Source organism: Cebidichthys violaceus, unplaced genomic scaffold (assembly GCF_023349555.1).
Source record: "Cebidichthys violaceus isolate CVI_PGR_0920_01 unplaced genomic scaffold, fCebVio1.0.p SCAF_137, whole genome shotgun sequence".
In the NCBI taxonomy this organism is placed as follows: Eukaryota; Metazoa; Chordata; class Actinopteri; order Perciformes; family Stichaeidae; genus Cebidichthys; species Cebidichthys violaceus.
The window spans coordinates 282,475-308,404 of record NW_027176304.1 but is presented as its reverse complement, the minus strand read 5'-3'; the positions used below and the strand labels follow the sequence as shown (position 1 = coordinate 308,404).

At 39.9% G+C, this 25,930-nt stretch overlaps 1 protein-coding gene across 1 annotated transcript; it reads left to right on the top strand.

The window, feature by feature from the left end:
* The first annotated feature begins 679 nt into the window (after positions 1-679).
* Positions 680-23,933, top strand: LOC137870740 (novel protein similar to elongation factor RNA polymerase II (ell)). The gene is made up of 12 exons (XM_068708180.1): positions 680-861; positions 3,753-3,800; positions 15,082-15,209; positions 15,689-15,843; positions 18,249-18,490; positions 19,136-19,260; positions 20,683-20,797; positions 21,361-21,817; positions 22,307-22,370; positions 22,812-22,983; positions 23,096-23,140; positions 23,489-23,933. The coding sequence occupies exons 1-12, from the start codon at positions 724-726 to the stop codon at positions 23,597-23,599; spliced, it is 1,800 nt and encodes a 599-aa protein (XP_068564281.1). The 5' UTR covers positions 680-723; the 3' UTR covers positions 23,600-23,933.
* The last annotated feature ends 1,997 nt before the right edge of the window (positions 23,934-25,930 follow it).

Genomic DNA, 25,930 nt, shown 5'->3' with positions numbered 1-25,930 from the left:
ATAGCAGGACATATTAATAGTCTCTTTTGACTCCAGGAGGGTGTGAGGGGCATTTTTTGTTTACATCTTAAAGAGAAGAATCAAATAATCATTTGTGATCTCATCAATTGAGAAAGTACTTGGGAGATAAATCAATGAAGAAAATAATTGCTTGCACTTTTGATAATTAAGGTTTTCTTGTAAATACCTCTTTAACCTCAGCATTTCTTTACATGTAATGCAGTACTTTTATTTAGTTGTGTTTTATTTATTGGTACTTCAAATGATCCACTTCTTCCACCACTGACATATTTCAGTAATAAATAGTTTGAATTGGTTTTGACTTGATTACTATACGATGTTTATTTGCACAAACAAACAAATAAGAATGTTGTTTCCAACGTGGCATCGATTTCTCACTCGTACATTTTCATGCAGGTGTATTAATACTTCCTATTGTGTGTGCTGCAGAAACACATCGAGTGTATTTACTAAAAATCCGGTTGGATTGCAACTTGGACCAAAACTCTGAGGGCACAAATGGCCAACGAATGTCTTGTGAAACGAAAGTAAAATAGTTTTGTTTACGTTGTACTGACTCTATGTGCGTGTGTGTGTGTGTGTGTGTGTGTGTGTGTGTGTGTGTGTGTGTGTGTGTGTGTGTGTGTGTGTCAGCCCCGCCCACAGCCTCTCTCCTCCGTGACGTAGCAGGCAGTATGTCGCCAATAGTCTTCAGTTGTAGAAATGGCAGCGCTGAGACAGGAGCATCGGTATGGGCTCTCCTGTGGCCAAATCAACAAAAACACCCCGAATCAAACTCTTTATCACGTCAAACTCACTGACACTGCCATCCGGACCCTAGAAGGCTACCAGAATCTGAAGGTAGGACAAATCATCGTGTTGAACTTTGGAGCTTGTGTTGTTTCAGCTATATTTTCATTTTCTTGAATCGCCTCCCAACTCCGTGAACTGTAAAAATTCTAATTTGGAAACGCAGTTTGTTCTTCCCTTTTGGTAGAATAAAAAGTAAAGTTTAAATAGTTCAGCGGCTCAGATCACATCGACAGACGCGTTGGTGGCTGATACATGATTGTGGCTGTTATACAGTAGAGGACTAAGCTTTATTAATTATGATCATAACAGGCAATTCAATAGGCTTTGATGAATGAAAGGATTTCATTAAATTCCCCTGTAAGCCCCGAGTAAAAATTGTTTTGTGCAGAAAAGAAGAGGCTCAGGCTATTTTCAATTGTGCATGTCTACTTGTTTACCAAAGCATAATCTCCCGAAAAAAACAAACGGTATTAAAGTTCCCATATGACAGATTTGCGATTATGCCCTGATCTTTAAAAGCTTGCTGTTTTCTCTGCTTTTCTAAACATACATTGAATTGAATTCATTATTTAGAGTATATGCGACGACAGATGATTGTCAGTCCTTTTATGTTTTAAAAAAGGCTGTTTTTTAGCTCGTTTTGCTCACGTGAATAAATTAATGAACAAGCTATCAAGCACATTATTCGACTGCACTGAATCAGGAGACTGTTTTATTGCTGTTATGGTCCATTAGATTAGATCAAGATAATGTAGTCTCTCCAAATGGTCTTTCCCAGAGCAGTGCTTGATAAGTCAGTTAAGTCCCACAGTTATTACTGCAGTTAGAGGTTCATTTGTTTTTAGTTTGTTTTTTAAAACAAATAAGTGTTGCCACAGTGAAAAACAAGCCTGGATATGAGACTGTATAGTCTGCATCGGGCTCGGTGGCAGCTCGACAAGTTGTCGCTGTGCTCTTGTGTATTATTGTTGTTTGCCCTTTACACGCCTGGAAGCCCGCCCAGCTCCGCAGCTCATTGGTCTGTGAAGCAGAGTAAACTCCAGAGCTCACACAGCCTGACAGCTTCCTCCAGGCCGAAGCAGGCAGGCAGGAGAGGCTACTGCAAAACTTTTCCAAGTGAAAGACCACCCCAGAAAATATTGTTATAGACCGCTGGACTCCCACTGAGATGTTGTCCTCAGGAACCTCTGAAGCTGAAAGAGTTTATGTTATTTGATGGGATTTGTTCATACACTGTTGTTATACTTTGTATCAAATCAGGGCTGCAACATTGTATCTGTCTATTATTTTCTCAAGTAATTGAGTAATTCTTCGGTCTATGAAATTACAGAAAAATGCCATAATCTTAATTACACAAATGTCAAATATATTCAATTGACTCTTATGTAAGACTTAGAAAACTAGCAAATACTACTTATTGACAAGTCAGAACCAGTGAATCTTTGCCCCTTTTGCTAAAGAAATGACTTTAACGATCAATCGAATATCAAAATAGTTGCAGAGTAACTTTCTCCTGATCGACTAATTATATCACACATTTCACAAAGCTGAAATTATTTCCTTTTAACGTCTTGTTTCGTCTAACAAACAGTCCAAACATATCAAAACAGTTGCTGATTCATTTTCTATTGATCCTGTGATTCTGTAAATTGTACCACTATCTAAAAAGACACTCTTTATATAAGTAATGGCATCTATCACTAACAACTTTTGACTTGCCAGGTTGTAAAATATCCCTTCGGCTAGTGTTTATTGTTTCTGTTTTGTAATAAGGCATTTATAAATGCTGGTAATCCTTCAATAGTACTGCTTTCTCACTCTTTAATAAGTCATCTTGTCTGCAGTTATAAAAAAAGATGTTGACAAATGTACTGTGGCAAAGGGTATTTGTCACAACCTGGCATCCCCAACATTGCAATTCTTATTAATACTAATTACTAATACATAACCTATAAATGACATCTATAAAGATATTACACGGCCTTCGTAAATGGTGACTTATTAGACAGTGGTACCAATTAATTGGCATATTGTTTCAGCTGCAGTGAATACTCCAAAATATGAATAAATTGTTGTAATATTTTAAATTTCATATCCACTTGTGATAAGCCCTATGGCTGTGTTGCTATTATTTATTATTCCATTCAATATTAAAGCTATCGGATGATGAAGAAAATCAGAACAATTCTCTTCAATAGGGAAGACATTTCCCCAAACCATTAATAATAAATCAAGAGCGCTGTCAATCACAGGCACAGCTGTATTTCACAGATAAATGTCTCCATCTATTAACTATGTATCATGTTGCCTCAAAGGCAGGTATATTTTATGATTTTAATATTTATTTATCAGTTGGGGGTAAAAGAACAATGTGATGTTGTGGAGCATAACACGGTGGTTTTGGAGAGCACTACAGTTATAAACCGCAGCACACAGGGCTTATAAAAAGTGCATTAAAATATATACACACACATATATATATATATATATATATATATATATATATATATATATATATATATATATATATCTTGTTTCAGAAGTAGCTTTGTTTTTCCTTTGGGATCTGTTGTAGCTTTTATTAATTTATTAATTTAGAGGGAAAATCAGCTGAAACACACAAACAGGCTGAGTCAGTTTGACTGACACAAGCAAAGTTGTCTGTAGGCTATGGATTGATAGATCAGGGCAAAGACGGATGGGAAATGACAATTATGGCAACGTTTTGGCATTAATGAGGAAAGTTTACCAATCCTTGTCTAATCAAACCAGACTGCTGTTATCTAGAGAAACCCACTGAGTAGAGCTAAAACAATGGCGATATATTTTCACCCATAATGTATGAGCTGTCCATTAGATTAAACATGATTCCTGAATCAGTGACCAATTTCTTCTTTTTCTCTCTCTCTCTCTCTCTCTCTCTCTCTCTCTCTTCTCAGGCATCACTATCGAATCAACCAGCGATTTGCTTCAAGGGAAGCCAGGGGGTAAGATGTTTTGCATTCTCTCCTTAATGCCTGAGAATTTGAATGCTCTTATTAGTTCTGATCTGCTGTGGAGCTCACTTGTGACAGTTCATCTGCACATCTTATTTGTTTCTTAAGCGTTCGATAAGCGCTTGCATGCATCCACGAAGAGGTTGAAAATCCATCGACTATCATTTCTGTTAGTGGATTTTGTTGCCTGAAACATCCAGTGATCAATGCGGCGGGTAGGGCTGTTTTGAATGCACCAGAAGCCCAAAGTCTAATGGAAAGGTGTCGCTACTTTGCTCAGTTATACGTTGTTGTGTTAAATAGCCTGGACTGCATGTGTACATATAGAGACAAAGTACATAATCTACAAAAATACTTTAAAAACAAGAGGGCATTCCTGTAAAGCGTCTGTAAAGAAGAAAGATGCATGTGTCCGGCCAGATTATCCGGGCTACTATTACACCCTCCCTGGATCTGCCTGCTAGGCTGCTACACATTTACCACAAAATCGGCCCCATCTAAAAGGAGCTGTTCTAATCCCAGCAAGAGCCGATTGCATTGACGAAAGTGACTTTGCGCTGTACACAAATGCCGGCCCTGTGTGCTCACATGGACCCTGGAAGCCCGGAGACAGGGTACGCTATACCCCCAGGCTGCTAGCCAGGTTACTGGGTCAGGCTTGCAACTGGGGAGGCTTTGTTCAAGGAGGGGGAGGAGGTATAGGGGGGTTGGCGAACCCCAGGGAGCCCCCGTGTCTCCATGCAGACATGAAAGATTTGAAATACGGGAATGATACATGAGCGGTGGAATTTTTCGCCTGGCAGGAAGCAAAATATGTCCAAAACACAAATAATGTAAACATGTAATGAAACATCTGTAAAACGAGCAGCAGATTAACCTGTTTATGAGAGTCTTTCTGTGAAGAAATGTTAATTGAGTGCAATTTAAGTGTTCTTTAATCACTGAATAGGATTTGGTGATTGTATCACGTTTGGCACATTACATATTCAAATTGCTTTGCGGAATTCGAACACGAGCTCCCTCCCCCTCTGACAATAGTCCCCGAGCTGGACGATTGGGCATTAATGAGGTAGCTGCAACCATTGGTAGTGGGGGAAGCCAGATTAAGCCGTTAGTGGGGGGAGGTTGTTGGTGAACATGGCAGTCTGGCATAAAACAGGCTGAGGAGATAACCAGTATCTGTGTCTCCAGGTTGGAGGTTTACAGCATCACAGATGTAGCTAGTTTGTATTTGCTGAAGCTCATCTCTTCCTCAAAAGCAGCATGAGCTTCAGGAGGTCATGTGTGGCGAGGGAAGAGGTTTGTGTCAGTTGCCGCTGTAGAGCTCCATCACAGAAGCCACGACTGCCTCTCTCTGATCTTTGTCCTCACTCATGTCACATTTCCTGTAAAGGGGCACTTCCAGGGCCACAAAAACCAGAGGAATTTTTCAAATCACTGTCCTGGCATCACTCCAGGGCTCAGCAGTATCAGGGGCCAGGGCTCCTATCAAGAAAATAGCACGCTGAGGTTTTTCGGCTGCCTTTCTCTCTGACCCTGTGGCATTTAGCCCTACTATTGTAAATTGTCTGCCAAGCTTGTAATCATGCGATGAAAGACACAGGCTCTCAGATGCCTCTAAAACTTGTACAAGGCAACTGTGAAACTTACAAATTACAATATAAGAAATTCTGCTTTTGAATCTAGCCAAACTCTATTTCTACTCGCCTATAGGAGGTATAGACAGACTTAAAACTGGAAGATATTAGAGGAAAGTGAACAGAATGGGTTATCAATAACTAGCGTTTAGAGCAGTGAAATAAAATAAAAAAAAGTGTAGTCTGTGATGCAACTATGACGAAATTAGAGAAGTAAAAGCTGCAAATTGAAAAGAAAATAGGTTTCTGGATAACTTTGAAATAATCACCAGGGATTAAGGAATATATTCAGAGCTGGCCTGGGTTCCCGTGGCCTGGAATTTCACATCGTAGTGCTTATTTTCTTTTAGTACTTGTGACGCTGCCTGCTTGTTGGTTTGATCTATATCTGTTTAGTAAGAAATCAAGCTTGTGTTAGTTGTTATTTATCAGATACAAGCTGCAGGGTGCATATTGATTAGGAAATGTGTTCTATCCATTGCTACAGTGCTTTTTATACTGCTTTGTCTTGATAATTCCACTCAAACTTCTGTATGGGTTAGTGAGTACTGTATCTCACCTGTTACACTGCAAAGTTGTGGCATTGAGTGGTTCAGTAGTATTGTGTACCACTGAACATAATGCTGTTGTCGTAAACATGGGCATTACGTTTGAATACTCTACGTTGTGTCGGGTGTGAAATCAGTTTTGTTTCCTCCTCAGTTCATAAATGTTGAATTGCAGTTGCCAGAGTAATTGTTTTTGTTTATGGCCCTGTCTGTATTTATGTGCACAGCTGTCACATGAAGGCAGCGGTGTTGGGATGAGGGGAATGTAGAGGTGCTCTTAAAGATATTCTCATGACGACTGTGTGTGAAGGCTGAGCTTCCCCTGGGCTCCCTCCCGCCGGCCCTCTTGATTATTTTGCCATCTCACCCCGTGTCTTGGCTGAATCCTTGGGAGACATCAGGGCCTCTATCTCACACACGGCTGCTCTGACTCTACCCCCTGCCACCTCGCCGCTTTGCCTCGCCTCCCGCTCACACTGCAAATAAGCTTTTGCAGTGTGCAAGTGTGTATGTGTGCATGCACACATCTTTTTTTTCTCCTTTTTTTTCCTGGAAGCTAATTAGAATAACAATAACAGGAATGTGGTTTGAGAGCCGTCCTCTCCCAGTGGCATAGCAGTGAGAGGGAGAGTTGTCCCACGTGTTTCTGAAAGGGCACACGCCGCTCTATTCATCCAGATGTGTTAAGCGAGGCAAAAGTCTCTGTGTTCTCTGCTCGTCTGAGGCCGAGTTTGTTTATGCAGAGCTATTTGGCCTTTGGATCTGTGGATCATACAGTATATTTTAGGAACAAGCCTCATTCAGTAAAAGAGGAATTTTCTTTACTTAGCTCCTCTGTCATTATTGTGTTCTTTTGCTTCCAACAAGGGATTTTGAAAGATGCCAAAGTGACTGTGGCATGGTTTTAGTAGAGTATTGTACGGTTGCAAGAGTACCGTAAAAGATTAGAAATAAATGTCACAATCTGGACACAAATATGGGATAAAAAACTCCAAAAAATTGTTGTTGTGACTTTGTGTTGTTTGTTTACATTCCAAGATAATCTGGAACCATTAAGGCGAAAGAAGGAACTGTCACCCTGGGAAACCGTAAATAGCAGCAAGAAAAAATCTAAATAACTGCTTTTTAACAAAAAAGTGCCTGTTTGATTGGTTATTAAGTAACAGGCTCGTTATCCCACAACTCAGAAAGCAAAACCTTGAAAGATAAAATTTGAACAACCATAAAATATTACCATTATTGACATAAAATGAGAGACAATGACTGGGAAAAGAAATGGAGATGCTGTTTTACGAGGTAATGCAACAGACAATGTTCTGTGTGCTCATTCACTCCACAGGCTATTTGGGTATTGGCATCAGAATCAAAATCTGAGGAATGACTAAATATAATGCTAATTATGCTGTGTGTAATTGATGGCAGTGTGGTGCTCTCATTTACTTAAAATGTCTTGTTTTTGTGGCAGGATTGTGTGACAGTGTGCGTTAACTACATTTCACAGTCAGTTTTCTTGTTTGTTGTGTTCACAGAAAAGTCGGTAGCTATATCATATTCACATAGCAAAATACTCAATTAATTTCAGCAAAATCTTTTACATCTTTCAAGAGAACTAAGCCTCATTTTTCTATCTAAATTAATTCAAACCAGGAGTCGATACGATCTTCAAATATTTTGATTATCATAGCGAACTTGCCATTTAAATGACTTCTGATGCAAAGCTGTCAATTTTTAACATTCAATACGTCATTTGGTATTGTAAAAACAAAATGCTCTCAATAAGGAAACAGTCCATACACTGGCCTCTGAGGAGTCTTATCACAAACATTTTATTCTCAGATTTAAATGCGGCACAACAGGATATGAGTATTGGTATGGTATACCAACATTGCAAGTAAGCATAGGAAGTGTTTTTGTGTACAGTGGAGAGGAGGCTTAACCCCAAGAGCTTGAAACTAACACCATGAGGTATTGTTAACCTAAAGACAGACAGCTTTAACAGGCTTAAATAATCCTTTTTTGTTGTCTTGTGGTGGAAGATACACACTGCACAAAAAGGACGGTCTTATTGTGATCTTTTAAGATATAAGTCCACCACATAAAGCATGGTGTGCCTTGACATCAACAGGGAAAATGTGTAATGTATTCTACTTATTATATTTTTCATAAGCGATGGGGATACTATTAAACTCAAAGCCAACCACCTGAAACATAAAAAAATACCTGTCTTTTCTTACACCTGTATGTTACTTGCATTTGAGCACAATCAGTGCACTATTTGGCTCACCTTTTGCAACCTAATTTCACACACCACATCTCTATGCATGTTTTGGATTTCCCCCTCTTTTATCAGGTTTGGACATAAATTCCAAGACACAATCTGTGAATTGTTAAAGGATTACAGACTGCCTGCTTACATGGAGAGAAAAGTCCAATAATGGGAGTATAGTGCAATGCTCCAAGTGGTTTGTGGGATTGCTGCAGTGAAACAGGCTAGTTATCAACAAGGGAAACACATTGCTGGTGTCAGTGCATCTGGGGTCTAATAACTAGCGTGTAACGGGAATTTCCTAACTGGCATCATCTAATGCAAATTAGGCAAGGTTTAGATGGGGGAATTCATTCACAGAAAAACAGTGAGATTTTTTTAAAGTAGTTTTTCCTTACATATTGCGAATAGAGGAAAATGTAGCATTCAACATAGGCTTTAAAGACCTCCATCCCTAAAGAGGAAGGCACCTACAGTTAGGAGGGGTGGGGAATCGGGGGAGGGGAGACGGAGAGTGTTTGTTGAGGTTGACAGATTAGCCCCAGCCTCTTGGAAAAAGACTGATTCTGCTTGGCATAACAGGCAGTACCTTGGGGGATGCTCGTCAGTTGCCCATCCCCATATCCCCGCACTAACTCCGTCAGTCCCCACCCCCCTTTCTTTGCTTTCCTGTCTCTACCAACCCCCCTCGATGAATAGATCCTCAAGCACAGGAACCACCACATCCATCCAAGGCTCACTGAAAGCATGATGTAGACTGGAAGAGGGGATGCCATACGGTTTGCTTTTAACAAATGAGTCACAGTGGAATTGTTGATCATACTGTAGAAAGCTCGGGGACAGTAAATTAGCATAAATAATATGACCCCTGCGTTTTTCTGAGACACTGCACTTGCTTGTCTGCATGAGACACTGTAACGTGGCTGACAGTTGAATGTTTTCTACTGTCAATGCCTCAACTTGTGGAGTCCATTATATGATGTATAATCTGAATTTTGCACCAACATATAAACCTTTATATAATTAAATAGGAGCAAATACACTTGCTCACGCCAGGATCCATCCCCCTCTTCTCTGCTGAGTTGCTCGTCACATTCCAAAAGGAAGACTTTTTAGGGCCATCCCTCATGCACTGGTTCTACTGGGAGCAAACCCCCCCCCCCCCATTAACACCCAAACCCCCAATCCCTCCCTTTACCCTCCAACAACACACAGCCACACGTCCCCGCTGTTCATGAATAATCCAGGCTGTCCGACAGGCCATTGCACTCAGCTTTGTGGGGGAAGAAGCTAGAACAAAAGACGGGCAGCTCACAGAGCAGCTATGGCTGAGTAGGCTCAGATGAGAAGACAATGGTAACTAGTGTCAGTACAGACAGGGGCAGGAGGCAAAGGCTTCAGAGTAAATCACATATCCAGGCGCCTGCTCCCATCTCAGTGTTGCCATGCCAAATACCAAAGCTGGGAACCTTGCCTTTTTGCTTTCATCTGGAGAGCAAAGAAAAGAAAAACAGAGAGAAACTATCCTCTCGTTTTTCCCTGCAGATGTTTGGACTGGACCAGACAGTAGATCTCTTTAGTGAAGCATTTCCCTTCCTGACCAGATAGCAGGGTTAAGAACTCTGTTTAACCTCATCAAAGATGAGCAGGTTAAACATCCGTGGGGAGTTAAAGATGAAGTTTTACAAGGACATCACTGACGGTGTCCTTTGTCCTTGTTCAACTGCTGAGCCCCCTGCCAAGATTTTCTGTTCCAGTCCAGTTCACACCTTACAACAGCCTGAAAGTATTTGACATCTCCAAACACACAGGGCCTGGAGTAACAGATGTGGCTGGGCCGAGGCCACAGAGGCAGTTATTGTACCAGCCCGTACGCCCCATGGGGGGCTACACTGACGAGGTGTTAAGGATTGCTGTTCTGATGCCATTTGGTGTCTTTTACTGTAACTGTCTAACGGCTAAACTTTACTCACATCATGATAACGGGCGGTGTTACTGCACACAGCTCTCACTACTTTGTTCCTTTTTAAATTGTATTTAACCGACACATGTTATTAGTACACTGTGATGACAATAATACCCCATTAGGCTTTTCTCAGATTAATTCATCATCAGATTAAAGGATTCTCACAATCATAATTAAAATATTATGGAGCATAAGCAATTTAATTATTCTTTCCCTGGTTCAGAGCTGGACAAATAATGCTGATTTAATAGTTATTCTCATAATAATTAAGAACTCCGACAGTAGGAATAGCACGTTCAAATTATACATCAGAAAATATTTTAATATAATTGAACATGGAAATATCTTTTTAATATTTACAATGACAATTTTTTTTTTTAATTAAAAGAACTTGAGTAAAACTGAGTTTAAAAATACTTGACTCTTTGTGAAGGGGTCATTAGCAGGATGCCACTTATTCATCTTTAGATTAGTCTCATTTTGTGCCCCAGAGTCCCAGAACATTATCACCCTCTACAGTATGTGTGTGCCATACAATGAAAGTATTGATGTAGCCGTTAATAAGCGTGTAACACCTCAAAAATGCACTTGAACCAATATTCTGTCACAATGCTTACAGAAATGCATGCAGTTTGAGTAATTTGTCCGTTATGTGTACATAACTCACCAGTCCTTGAACTGAGAGCACTGGAAGTATATATTTCTATGAGCTGTTATTAGCAGAGTCTGAACTCTGAACTCTGTTGCCACTATGACAGCTTCTGTGTGTACTTATTGATTTATTGTGACTCATATCTAAATTGAGCACCGTGAGTTCAGTGTCTTTGCCTCTATTTTTGTTTGTTCATTGATGTGTGTACATGGTGATTCCACAAAGTCTGACTGATGAAATTATCTCTCTGTTAACATGGAGCCTAAACCATCAGCTAGATATTTGACCTCTCTCCCTGCATCTGCACTGTGGGAGTGTGAGGCTTCCTCAGCCTAAAAGAAGGCAAAACGACAATACACGAAACACATGGCCTCAGGGGATCAGAGCAAAGCTCCATATGGAGATGTCTATGACTCAGCGTCTCTATGTAAATCTGCACCTACTACTTGACTGACAGCAGCGTCAGGATCACAAACCTGTGGGCACAATGGTGTCACCGACTAAACACATGAAAAGTCAAAGTTAATTTAATCAGGCTGAGTGGGATGATGATAACACTGGCCACTTTGCATGATTTGGTTGTGATGTTAAGTGTATTCTATGGTCACTGTTTAACGCTGAAATCTGTAAATCTCTTGTTGTTCAGACTACAACAATGTTGTTGAGTATAGGTTCCTCTTGTTGTTCTTGTTATTCTTGTTGCCATTGACTGACCAGGAAACGTGGTCGTGAATATGTTATTTACTGAAGTGATAATGATGATCAAGTAAGGAGGGTGTCTCCACCCACTATAAACACCCATAAAGGTTTCAAATGCACCACCATACAGATGGAGAAAGTCTAATAAGGACCTAATAGTTAATAAAACATATTTGATTTGAACGTTACCTGTTTTCACCAGTGGGTTCAGACCATTAAAGCAAAACAATATAACTTTCGAAAGAAGAAAGAATACATTCTTCCGCTTACAAAAGAAAACTTCAACACATAGCAATAAAAGCATCGTTGCTAAATGCAATACACTCTGGTGTTTTGCAGCCACAGCAGTACTTGGTCTGGTATGACCAGTAGCCAGATTTCTCTCAATATTTTTAAATCTTATAATGGCCAACCTAAAACATAATTTTTGGCATTTCTGCACTGACATGTCTTCTTTGTTATTGGCCAACATATACACCCATACCAAAATATCTGGATTTAGTTTAAATCAGCCAATATATTGGTTTAGCTCTTGTAGCATCCTTACATATTGCGAATAGAGGAAAATGTAGCATTCAACATAGGCTTTAAAGACCTCCATCCCTAAAGCGGAAGGCACCTACAGTTAGGAGGGGTGGGGAATCGGGGGAGGGGAGACGGAGAGTGTTTGTTTATCTACAACTACAACTACAACAATATCTACAACTTTATGTAGATATTGCTATGTATCTGATAGTACTGACTCAGTTTGTTGACTTATTGATCATTCTCTTTTTACTACTGTAACACAATTTGTTTTAGAGGCCAATGTTCAGTCAAACTTTCCCAAGATTGGTTTAAAAGCTCATTTTTACTGGGATGTTTACATTACACTTTCTGCCAAAAGACAGGTAGTAATCTGAGACACTTTGGTTTCTGTACAAATTAAATAAACCAGATATAACATGACAATTAGTGAGTTTTAGGTGCTCGTTGCCAGATTTTGTTACTTCTACAGTGTAAAGTGCCAGGCGAATAAGCGGTTTTCCAAAAACTATTACTTGGAAGTTTCAAGTTTAGAGTCTCATGTTTTGTTATTGTCTGTGAACCTGATGTTAGACCGACAGGTTCTCCTTTAGGAGTCAGAAACTGGGAACTACTGGGTTAAATGACATATGGTTATGTAGCTTGAGAAGGAAGCTGTGAATAAAACGGGGGCGACCTCTGAACAGTCTGACCTGGGTGACATTGATTAGAATTAGAATGTGAAGTGTGCACGGTGGCATGGACGGGGGTGACGGGCAAAACTAATGCATGACTGGAGGGGGCTCATACTGCTGCCATCGACTGAAAGAGGGGACGTGGTGGCACTATTGCGATGCTAAATGTGTAAATGTGCGCTCTCATCTCATCACAAGCTAGCTTTTGTTTAACAGTACTGTCGTTTTTTAAACAAATTCAATTGCAGTTCTTCTTCGTGGCCTCCTCTACGTCAATAACCCCATTTTAGTGACTTGTTGCTTCTAATTGTGGTCGAAGCTCCTACTACTTTACTAAAGTAATAGGTCCTGAGGACACGGCTGGCCTCTTGTCTCTGCTCACTTTGATGCTTTTTTGGTTGATCGTCCTTAATTAGCGTAAAACCCAAAGCAGACGTACGCAGGACTCGGCTTTACCACTTCATGAGAACGGTCAGACATAAATAGGTCAGAATTAATGGTCAGCTGTGTGTCTTAAGTGTTCATGGCCTTGTGGGCCGCTTTGCGTTTTGTGTTGACATGGGTGGGCTTGTGCACATGAAGGAAAGCTGGAGGCTGATGGGGGTGGGGTGAATAGCATGCATTTGGGTTTTAGAAGAGGAGGAGGGGTGTCGAGGCGAGGAGCTGTTCATTGGCTCTGTGCTGCAAAAAAAACTGCTTATGGCTTTGCTGCATGACTGGGCATTTGTGACAGCTATAGGCCTGCCTGCCACATCTGCCAGGGACACTGTGCTCTCGGCCAGTCAGTTTATAATCAATCACTTATGACTGATAACTAAAGAGGCAGCTTCAAGTACATCTGACTGTGATTGTTTTTGAGACCTGCAGTTGAAAAAGGTCCTGTGTGGTGTGAGCTGTTGCAGCCATCTCACATTAAGAACAACTCATCAGTAAGCACGTGTTCATGCTTGTAAGGAATGGGTGATAATCATGGGGCTTCTGTTGGATCTAGGACAGTACACTATCAACAAAAGTACTAAACTGTCCATTTTCAGGCTGAAACACAGCTGCAGGCGGTGTAGAAGAGAGCCCCTGCCAAATGTGTTTTAAAGGACATGTTACCTGTTGGTTAATGACTTCCTATGTTGAACTCTCTTTTTAGTGGAAGTAGGTTTTTGGGTCATTTTATGTAAGAGGTTGCTGACAGAGATAGACTTCACCCTGCTGGCTTGTTTGTTGCTAGGGAGCGGCGGACAGTCTGTGACAGAGGAGGTTAACGTCTAAGTGAAAAATCTGTCTGCTATACTATTGTTATGTTTTGCCTTTCAGACAGGCTCCCCCCATGACTGGCTACAGGTCATCATCCCTGACCTGGGAGGTACAATGTAGCCTCTGTGATTGGCCCAAGTGGAAGATTATTTAGGTCACATTTATCGAGTGAAAAATCAAAAAGAAAACAAAAAACAGTGAGTCAAGTTAGCTCTAATCGGTTTAAATAAAAGAAGCTGCTTTGTTGATTTACTTTATCCAGCATTTTTCCCACTTTGAGATTACATTGAATCAGATCCGGTTACATTTGGGAAAAATAAAACATGCTTATTACCTAACACATGACTCTAATTAGCAATGCGAGCAGATACAGTACACTGAAGCATGTGTGAGCTCAGTCATACCCAAAGACAGGTGGTTCGCAGGAGATTTTATTCGGGTCGCCAAATCAATTTGCAGAATTTCTTCCATTGTCTTTTATTTAAAATGTATATCTGCAGTACACATTCTAGCCAGCCTGAATGTTTATATTGTTCAGATAAGTGTAGCGTACTTATAAAATTGTATCTAATATGAAAGGCTACCATTCGTTTTATTTGTTTAACTGATGAAAGGAAATGAAAAGAATGAGATAGCCTGTTAACTGCCTAAATGTATTTATTTGGTCTCATTTATTAAGTATTTAACATGTGTATACGTTTTCAATAACACATGCATAAAACAAAGTTGTGATTTATCTAAGATGATGCGTAAATGGCAGTAAAGATGGTCAGGAACGTTAATTTTAAGCACAAATCTCTTATCTCACAATTTATAGATAAGACTTATTCTGAATGGTTATAGATATGTCTTATTGTCGATGGTTTGTCATTTTTAAAAAGTGGGTTCTCAAGGAATAAAAGGTTTGGGAAACACTGTGCTAGAGAACACTGTAAAACTGTGAAAGCATGACTTGGCTTTTTGTAAGCCCAAATGAATTACTATTTTCAATTTTCATTATAAAGATATTTAACTCTTCTAAATTATTTTTTGTTTGTTTCTTTATTTGTCCTGACAGTACGTTAAGATCCCAGCGCCAACACCTGAATCTCCTGATGGATTCAGAGTCTTCTCGTTCTACCTTTCCAGTGACAGCAAAGACAAGCCTCAGTCCAGCTTCGACTGCATTCACCAGTATGTCTCAGGGTAAGCAGCACACATAACTCTTTCCACAGTCGACCACAGATGTAATTTGTAGTAAATTTGGTGTTAGACTATGGCTGCAGGGCCTCACCAAACAGTGGCTTCTCTCTTCAGTGCAACAACAGACAGTACCACTGTCAAGCTATATTCAAACAAGACTACAAAAACACCAAAAGGCCGTCATGTCGCAACTGACCACAAAGGTGTGACCGGTAATAATTGAGAACAGAGAGGTAGTGTTTGTTGGCTGCAGTGTCAAAGGGTTAGATTTTAACCTTTATAGATGATTTATAACACAGGACTAGAATTTACAAGCAAGGCACAGTTCACAGAACCTGTTATGTGTGTGTCACACAACATCAGAAATGATTGTACGACAGCAAGAATCTCCAGTGCTTGTGTTTGACAAATGGCCTGTTAATAACGCCAAGCCAGAGAATTTTTAAACGTAAACTCTCTCTCCTCCTTTCGTCTCGCCACAGGGAGGGCAGGGAACACCTGGAGGGCCAGGGCAGCATTCAGGACAAGATCACAGTTTGTGCCACAGATGACTCCTACCAGACGACCCGGGAGCGCATGTCTCAGGTGGAGAAGGACATCTGGAGCCGCTCAGCAATTGAGATAAAGCCGGGGCCAAGTAAGCTTTTGCCTAATAGCTGTATCTACATCCTTCAAGCACATAGGGATCAAGGACAGATAACCAGAGTTTCCATGTACCCAGAAAGCTTCTAAACCATTGCTTCTGAACATTTTATCCTACTGATAATTGCCATATGGTGTGGAAGTTATCACATAATTGATCAAAGCGCTGCGTTGCAATTATTCATGCAAGAGGGATGTCTCTCTGTCTTGTAATTTTCCTTTCATTTTGACCAGATTGCTCAGGCGCTGTGCCAGCTTGCCTGCCAGCACCATTAATGTGATTGAGTTTGCCAGAAGTATGCGCTAACAAGTCTCACGCTGATGAAGTTTTGCCTAAAATTGAATTACACTGACTGGAATTTAATTAATTTTCATTTGATGAAATACTTCTAAATATCATCCAAAGAAGAGGCCATGCTTAACCTGGACTGATCTGGGCCTAACATGCAGGATCTTCTACTTGCAATTCATGTTTTCTATTCATTGCCTTCACCTTGTCTGAGTCGTGTTTTTAGAGTTATTGTTGGTTAAATTGACCATGCTGAAACTTTATAAATGATCTGACCATTAGGTCTTTATGACATTTAGAGGTCCTATGCAGATTTAAGTGCTTGTGTAGATCATATTTTATGCATGATAACATGTTGTGTAGACAAACGCTACAACATGATGTTTGGGGTAATTGCTGTAGAAGCCAGCTGTTGAAACTGGCTCCAACAAATGACATGCCACGCTTTGCTGCCGAAATAGTCTCTCAGAGGCTTTTACAAGATAAACTTAATCTGGCACATGCATGCACCTAATGCAAATGTTAGAAAAGACATTTGAGATACTGGTTAAAAAACATGCAGTTACAGGACATCCCATTTTACTTGAACATGTCATTTCAAGCACATGACTGTCGTTCCCTTCTCGTGGACACCAGAGAGAAAAATAAATGGGTTACGTATCACAGTAGGTTTCCTATGCAGTAGAGAGCACACAGTTGTTTTGTGGTGACTGACTGTCTTTTTATGGTACAGTAATGCTAGACTCATCAGACAAAAAATCCATATACTAAATCACAATTGCAGGTTGCAGAGTAGAAAAATGTCCACAAATTAGATAATAATGTATGATTTAAAGTTCAGTTGCGTCAGGGGAAAGAAGGCACTGACAAATAGGCAGCCAAAATGTGTGCACACTGGGTGTCAGACAAGTTGGAAAAGTTTTTCAAAATAATATGTTTTGAAGTCATGCATTTCTAATTATTTTCCTCCATTTTATAGATACATTATTGCAAACAGTTGCTCTTTTCATTGTTTAGTCATTGCTCATAAATCCGTCCACTAAAGTGTGTCAGTTTACTTTAAGTGAGACATCATTGTCGTCAAGCAAAGTATCATTACACTGTGGTTGCCTTGAGAGGCTGCTTTCATCTATCACCATCAAACAACGGTTGTAGTTGCAGCTTGGTTGAAATGTGGCAGTACAGGTTGTTTTAGTGCAGTCAGGATATTTGCATGAAATCTTTATCTTGGCTTAAGGTAGATATTGAAACAAGCTCCTGCAAGACTGTTACATTTTGCAAAGTTTATTTAAAGTGACTTTGTTTTAACCTTAGAAGGAACACTGCATATTGCTAAAACTGAAATCTAAAATTAGTCTTAGAAAGTGCAAAGTTTTAACAGTATAACTGTACTGTAAAACCCCTTGTATGAGACCTCTCGCTGTCCCCGTGAACACACTGTTAGTATTCGACCTATAGCAACCTCCAAAGTATGGCTTAAGGTTGTAATGAGATTACAGTCTGCAGATATCTATAAGCACTGCCTGCACAGGTCCAACTGCATTAGTACTGCAACAGGAAGAAAGGGCCTCTCTGTGTTAGTTGCTTTAGTTTCCATACTCTTCTGTTTACTCAGCAGTAGGCTAACCCTACTGTCAACCCCTTTTCAATGTTTTCCTCTCGCAACTAAACTACACTACCTTAAGACATCGACACAGAAAAGTGCTCAAGGTATTTAAATAGCTTTTTCAAATTGGGATAAAAGTGTTACTCATACGCTATCTATTACTTGTACGTAAAGAAGATGTCATGACAATAGAGAGATATAACGGAGATAAGAAGTATTGTGTGCAGGCCTGATTTGTATAACTGGCCTGAAAACTACATTGGCAATGTATCATTGTATCGTTGGCTGTGCTATCACAGGATACTGTCAACGTATTTGAATTCTGTTATCAGATCATTCACAATCTCTTCGGTCTTCTCTAGTTTTGTGTGTTGTAGCAACAGTACAGCCATTCTAAACAGTTTTGGATTACTGCCGTGATAACTTTTTGATTCAAAAACTTGCCCTTGTCTTCCACAAATCTCCTGTTGAAACTCTGCTATGTGTTCCTTTGTTTTGATCTTAGGTAAGTGCGTGAAGGTCCAGAGGAAGCAGGGTCTGGTATCAGGCTCAGATAGCAGCAACAAACACTCCCCCAGCAATAAGAGGAGCCTGGTTCCCAGCCCTGTGGCACACCGGCCCTTGAGGGATCGCATCATTCATCTCCTAGCCCTAAAGCCCTACAAGAAACCTGAGCTGCTACTGTGGTTGGAGAGGGAGCGAGCCAGTCCAAAGGACAAAGCTGACCTGACCTCAGTACTGGATGAGGTGAGACATCTGGCACATTGCTATGTCAACACAGTTGACTAATGATGAAATATACTCAGATGTAAAAGAAAATACCAGAATAGTGAATGCTTTTAGCTTGAGTTGATATCAGGTCTAGGATTGAAAGTACAAACATAAATTAGTCAGTCAATTGTCATTTTGCTAATGATACTAATGAACAGACTACCGCTGTGCAGCTATAAAAAGTTGATGTCAGTAAGTCTATTTTAGGCATATTTCCTGTGTTCACAATGTTTGAGTGTCCCACTGCAGTCATCAAGTGCAGACTGTGCCACTGCTGGTAGCAGTAATTAGGGCTCTGCTTTAATTATCTATTGAGGAAAAGATTGTGTTTTGATAGTGATGGGTGGGGTGTCTCCAGCTGGGCTCTGACTACTTTCAGAATTAAAAGTGGCTGGTTTGTCTCAATTTATACCAGCAGGATAAGTTGTATAAGGATGGGGTTAAACTGTTTACCGCAGAACAATACAGACCCACTTAGTTGCAAACAGGTCTTTTATTTAAATATAAGGTGGAGTTACGGCAGGTTAACACAGTGAAGTACATTTACAACCTCAGCTGGCCACTTTTCCTGTTGTCCCCTTTCTGTTGATTTATTTAGATTGGGAACTGTTTGTTTTTTAGGTTGGTAAACTGAACCCTAAAGACCACAGCTACTCTCTAAAGGATGAGCTCTACAGACACATCCAGAGAGAATGGCCTGGATATCTAGAGGAGGAGAAGCAACTCATCCATAGGCTCCTGCTCAGGTGTGTATTGAGTTAGCCATAATACACAAAAAAAAAAATCTTGTTTTGCTTTATTGAGAGAGTTGGAATTACTTTTTTTTAAAGCAATAGTTCGATATTTTGGGAAATCGATCCAATTAGATGAGAAGGTTTCATGTCTACGCTAAGTATAAAGCTACAGTTAGCAGCCAGTTAGCCTAGCTTAGCATAAAGCTTGGCTCTGCATGGCGGCTACCTGTTTCCCATCTTTGTGCTAAGCTAATCACAATGTATGTTGCCCTAGATTTTTTGTATCATAATGTTGCCCTAGATTTAACCTACACACATGAAAGTGGTATGCACCTTTTCATCTAACTATGTCAAACTACTATACTAAAGTTTTTTCCTTGGGCAAAGGAGTAAGGGATGGATGCATTTTGACAGTGCTGGTGTTAATACAGAAAGGCCACTTAATTAATGTTGAGGTCTGCTGTGATCATGTTGAAAGGGGAGCTTCTAAATCACTACTTCTTTGCACTGAAGAATCTCTTAATGGACACACCAAAGCATAGGAAAATATTCCCTGCACCATGTTGCCAAATGGCATTAGAATGGAAGGTTCAGAGCAGCAAGGCTGAGCTTTTCAGGGTGAGCTTCATCCCCTTGTACATTTCCTCTGCCTGCCAGTAAACATGCAGGCCATGTGCTTCATGAGCGTTTTGGAAAAAGCTCAAGTCCTGTTGGCTGATTGCACAATCCCCTCTGTTCACCACCCCTGCTAAGTGCAAAAAGCTTACAATCGTAGTCATCAAATTGTTTGCCAAGTGTAATAAAACTGTGATGCCCTGTAAATAGTGTAAACTCCAGATTTATTTGCTCTAGTTTCTTCATTTGTAGGAGTAGATTCTTCTTATTCAGACTTTCTCATGTCTTTCATTTCATTGAGAGTAATGTTTAATTGCTCCAAACTCCACTCACACTGGCCATGATTAAGGTTGCATGAATCCATTTTGGGGTGTGACTTGTTGTAGCGTCTGTTTGAGGAAGGAGCTGTAGGAAGCAGATTAACAGAGAAGAGGGTTTGGTCCTACAGAGGTTAAATCTGCTGCTATTGTTCTGCTCACTGGACGTGTTTAGTCTTTGTGCTTGCCTCCTGTAGACTGCATCACCAGAGACAACAAAACAAAACAAACTACATAGGCTAACCTTGCAAAAAGCTTCTATAAAATTTAAAAGATCTTTTTTTTTATGTCAATAATTGTTTCTACTGTGGAAAAGCTGCCACTGCTGTTTTCTCTCTGGAAGCCGTGTCATAATAAATGATAATTGCTCACCCACTTGCTCATAAATCTGCCAAAGCAAGCTTTATAACCTACATACTGCCTTTTTCTGTTTAGCTTTACAGGCAGTTTGCCTCGCAGTTACTGTCCAACTAAAGATACTGTGTTCTAAATCTTTCTAAAGGAAACTTCAGCCTCTCCACAGTAGCCAGTTGAAAAGTCCCCAGTCCAACCCTTCATTCCTCAAAACTCCCGGGGACTCTCCTTCACATCTCAGTCCTGCCAAGAATCTCTCTGTGGTAATTATTCACCTTGAATGAATTATATTCTGCTACTTCTTCTTCCTTATAAGACTGAGAATAGATAGGGCACTTCCTCTTTTGCAGATACATTACAGTAAATATGATAAACTGCTATACCTTTGTGTAGTTATATTGAGCAGCTTCAGACTAAATATAGCCCTCACTGGAATCAAATAAATAGTGAGACAATTTTGGAAGTATGCTTACTCGCATTCTTCCCGAGTGTGAGATGAGAAGATTGATACCACTCTCATGTGCCTCGTACAATAAATGAATAGCAGGCGCATGTGAAACCAGCTTAACATGTAATGTGACGCTGCCCCCCCTAGCTGTTTTAAGTTCTTATGCAAAGGTAAACTAACCAGCTGTTGGCTGGTGTGGTATCAATCTTCTCAACTAACTCTCTGCAAAAAATGTGATTAAAAATCTTTGTCAAACTATTCCTTTCAAGTAAATATCTATTCATGCACATGATACAGGCACATTTGGCACATCTCTTGTAAATTGCACTCAAAAGTACAAGCTAATCAGTCACTATGTTCTTATTTTTTTCCCTGTAGAAACGCCCATTGCCCTCAGACCCATCCAACTGTCAGACCCCCAAAAAACAAAGACTATTAGACCAGTGTTTGCCTCTGCATTCGCCATCTCATGGAGATTACGGCACCAATGGGGCTCGTAGCTCCTCTAGTCATGGAAACTCTAGAGTACAGATCAAACTGGAGTTCGACAAAGCTAGCAATCACCTCCAGGGGAGTCCAAACGGTCTGTACTCGCCGCACAAACTCGGCGGGTCATCTACTATTCCCAAACTGGAGAGGACAGAGCCAGCTCCTACTGCACCAAGCCCTAAGCCCCCACACACTGACACGTCCATTTGCACTGACCAACAATTTACCAATGGCCAACATAAAAAGAAGCGGTCCAAAAAGCACAAAGACAAAGAACGAGAGCGCTTAAAACCAGACTGGATTGAGACAAGTCCAGACCTGAAGCAGAACCGAGAACATCTTAAAGGTAAATGGCCTTAAAATCATAAAACTGTCTCTGTAAGGTTTTTCTCACCTATTGCTGTCATGAGTCTGTTTTATATTATTTGGTTGGGCCATAACATTATCTTATTTACATAATCTAAAAGAAAACTCAGGTTTGAGTTATAGTTGCTGCTGAAGGCCGACAAGGAGCAATTGATACATTAAATTACATTTAAATTTGAAAGAGCAGTGAGTGTTTCTCAGTTCTGCACTCCTCACTCTCTGCTCTAGTCTGTTGATGATTGACTGTGAAACAGCTGGGTGACCTACGGTTGAGCGAGTCAGCAGGCAGCATTGCCTCCTACTCTGGGGCTACAGACGTCACTGCTCGCCTTGGATCAGATCTCTAATCGGAGAGAGTGATAAATTATTCCATCAGCCTTGATATGATGGGCACATCATCGCATTTGCATTGGCAGATTACTCTAACCGTTTTTTTTTTTCAATGTGTGTGTGTTTTTCCTATCGACAGACCATGAAAGAGAGAAAACACCTGTCAATCGAACCTCAGCAGAGGAACTGCCTGACTATTTAATGTAAGATTCAAACACACTCTCTGCCCTGACTGTGCTATAAATCCAAAAGGGATTTATGATTCAGGAATGAAATTCAAATAATTGTCACATCATCAGTGGGTCCTCATAAGTCGTTATTTAAATCATCTGTCACTGAGCAGTTTAGGTTTCAGAGTCTAACCCACTGTTGTTGAGAGAAGAAACCGACTTGTCCCAAAAGGGTTAGGATCAGCTTTAAAACATTCACATGAATAGAGTTAAGTAAAGCAATGTCTGAATGAGCGGTCACAAAGCTTCCCTGAAGCAAACACATGACCTTATGTTTTACATTTATACATCTGGTCAGCACATCATGCTGTTAGATCAGTGACGTGTCAGGCCTCTGGCTCTACCGTTCTGCACTGCCATCTACTGGAACAAATTAGAAACAACTTCTTATGTTTTCTTTTTTTTTTTCTTTAGGAAATACAGCGCAATAACAGCACTGGAGCAACGCCAGGAGTATAAAGACGACTTCTGCGCAGAGTACGATGAATACAGAGCTCTTCATGATCGGATTGGGTCTATCACAGAGATGTTTGTTCAGTTGGGCTCAAAGATCAACACTCTCACCCCAGGAACACAAGAGTACAAGGTACTGTCTGGACCAGGAGCCTTTAACTGCTCTATTTGTGAAGAAACACCAAACAATGAACTGATCAGATACATGGCACCCTAACACTATTTTTCTTTTGTTATCTTTTCAGCTTATGGAGGTCCAAATACTACAAAAGTACCGAAAGTATAAGAAAGTAAGAGTTGTTTGAATTTGAACTAATTTCATGTTGTGCTAACACTTGTAGCACTATACACAGGGCATCACGCCCACTCATATGAACATATTCATTTTTAAGTGATACAAAAAGAACATTTACCAATTAAAAGAAATCGAAAATCGAATAAAATATTATGAATTATCATTATGTTCACCATATCAGTGTATTGTGCATTGTGGCTTGCCACATCATTTAGATTTTAGACAACTTTTTCTTTTCGATTTTATTGTGAGGAGTATAACAACAATTTAATATGATGTTATTACAAAAATGCATGATGCCGACATGCGTTACCAAAAGCTCACCCGTGCCCTTTTTTTCCAGAAGTTTCCTGGTTATCGGGAAGAGAAGAAGCGATGCGAGTACCTCCATCAGAAACTGTCGCATATCAAAGGCCTGATCACAGATTATGACCAAGCACAGGGACTCTCCTAGGAACCGGTTTCTGCCCTCAGCAGGGTGTAATATGACTGGACAAAAAGACTCCTAATGGACCCAAAGACTGCCCAGCTGGGTCTTGCAGTCGCTGAGACACTATTCACTTTACTTCTCCGAGTGTAAATGGAATCGAGGAGCAAGGTTCTTTTTCAAAAGTGGGCTGAGACCACCGAATCGTGATCAAAGAATGCCCTTTAACATTATGGTTTTTAACTATGATTATCGCTGGATTCTGTTCTGCTGTAAAAGTGAAAGCCAAATGTAAAGCAGATGTGATCCTTCCTGCTTAATTTGATTTTTATTCTATCCTTTATCTCGTCAGAAGTAAGAAAAAAATTGTTGATTGTTGAAAAGTTGATTTATATTAAAAAACAGAGTATAAAATTGATGGTACAATCAATCTTAGGTTGAAGCAAATGCTACTAAAGTCTTTATAAGTAACATACAGAGGAATCTGTATAATTGCTGTTTGTTGACAGAAAGTCAACACCCTCAATCGCATTAATTATTCATTTGTAACAGTAATAAGATCACATATTGACAATAATAAGGTCACTCCATTAACAATGCATCTCCCTTCAGACCACATGCTTACAAAATGTTATCGGCCATAAAATTATCACAAAATGAAGTTTAAAGCATTATATGCAAAGTTCTTTGAGCTTTGACCATAAGGAATTTCACCATGTAGCTTTCTGCCAACGTCCTGTGTCATTTTGAAGGAATGTTGGAATGCCACAAAACCACTCCTCCCAGTACCTGAATGCTGGTTTCAAGATGGTGCTTGAGCACATCTAGTATTAAATTCACCCACATGTAGCCTACCACAAACTGCCTTTTCATTATCAACTCTCTCAAGTGTTCTGGTTACAGGTTTGTAAGTAATCATGCGTTATTTACGCTGTAGATGAATGACTGCAAGCTCTGTGAAACATAACTTTTTACTCTACATGCAGTTTAAAAAGCTTACAGGGCATTTTATCTTGTTAATCAAGCTGTTCACACATTGATTTACTATGATTTTGCTTTGGTTGAAGTATTTAGATAGATTGCAATAGAGATGCCTTTAACAAATTGGCCCGTACAATTCTTAGTCCCGCGTGTGCTGCGTGCAGAGGATGGTACTGTGGGTCGGTCACTCAGTTCATATCACTTTGGTTCACTTCGGTGTAAGGAGCAGGCGGACCTCTAGAGGCTGCTAGCAGGTCTGTTAGACTCATTTTAGACTTTGTCCCAAGCCAGGTACATCTGAATAACCACAAACTGTACTTTTATTTCACCTTATAATTGACTGTAGCCTGAAGTAGAAAATAGAGATTTCAGTGTTCTCTGTTCTCTCTCTGTTGTTTGCATCGATGTAGCTGCACTCACAACTGTCTTAATGATGGCTTAAAATGAGAGGATGAAGCTAATATTTGCCTTAACATGTATGTCAGATATTTCCAAGATTATGCCATCCCTGTTCAGACAGGTTCTTGGTTTAACCTGCAATTCACAGCATTCTCAGACCTTTTCTGTAAATGTATTTAAGTTTGAAGGAATTTCAGTTACTGGATAGTTGTTACTGGATAGTTGTTGTTTTGTCTGTGGTGTTCTTGTTTTTTTTCCATGTGTATGTCTTAATTATTTTCTATTTCTGTCAGATAATCATGAACTGTAAAGGGATATAATTCAATGTCCAATCCTGGCAAACACCACTAGCAAAAGAAAGAATAATTGCAGAAGTATCTACAGAATAATGTGCTCTGCAATGAAAATACTCAGTGGGCTTATTGTCAAATACTTTGCAGCTCTTTTGCAAAATGTAAATGTGCTTTTTTTTACTTTTTACATTTGATAGGTTACTTCTGGTATGTTTGAAGGATTTGAGACGAGCAACAGTTGCTGTGTCTTGGCACATATGAACAATTCAAGGAAATAAATATTTATTAGCACTGACTATTGGAAATATGAGAATTGTGAGCCCAGATTCTGAGCTTTACATATCAAAGCTAAAAATGCTGGATTCTTAAAGCTCAAGTACACCTACAGAAATCTTTTCTTTATTTTGGCTGTTTGAATCTCTTCTCAGGACCAGAGGTCACCCTATTTTACAAAGCTTATGTCAATATGCATTTTGATGAGCTCAGCAAATGTGCCACATAGCTCCAACCAACTCGAGGAAAGGTCTGATCAGTCATAATGAATGAAAAGAACAGTGTTTTGTTCTGGTACTGGATCTAGAAATCCATGTGGCATGGTTGAAATTATGTTAAAAAAGACAAGAGCACAATGCCTGCTCAGATATACAAAATTATTTATTTGTGTTTCACAGAATTTCTCATTCAA

Excerpts from the sequence above, each read along its gene's own strand:
- LOC137870740 (XM_068708180.1), top strand. The coding sequence starts at position 724 with ATGGCAGCGCTGAGACAGGAGCATCGGTATGGGCTCTCCTGTGGCCAA. Across the intron at positions 18,491-19,135 it reads TGACCTCAGTACTGGATGAG|GTTGGTAAACTGAACCCTAA; the intron begins GTGAGACATCTG and ends TTTGTTTTTTAG. Across the intron at positions 23,141-23,488 it reads AGTACCGAAAGTATAAGAAA|AAGTTTCCTGGTTATCGGGA; the intron begins GTAAGAGTTGTT and ends CTTTTTTTCCAG.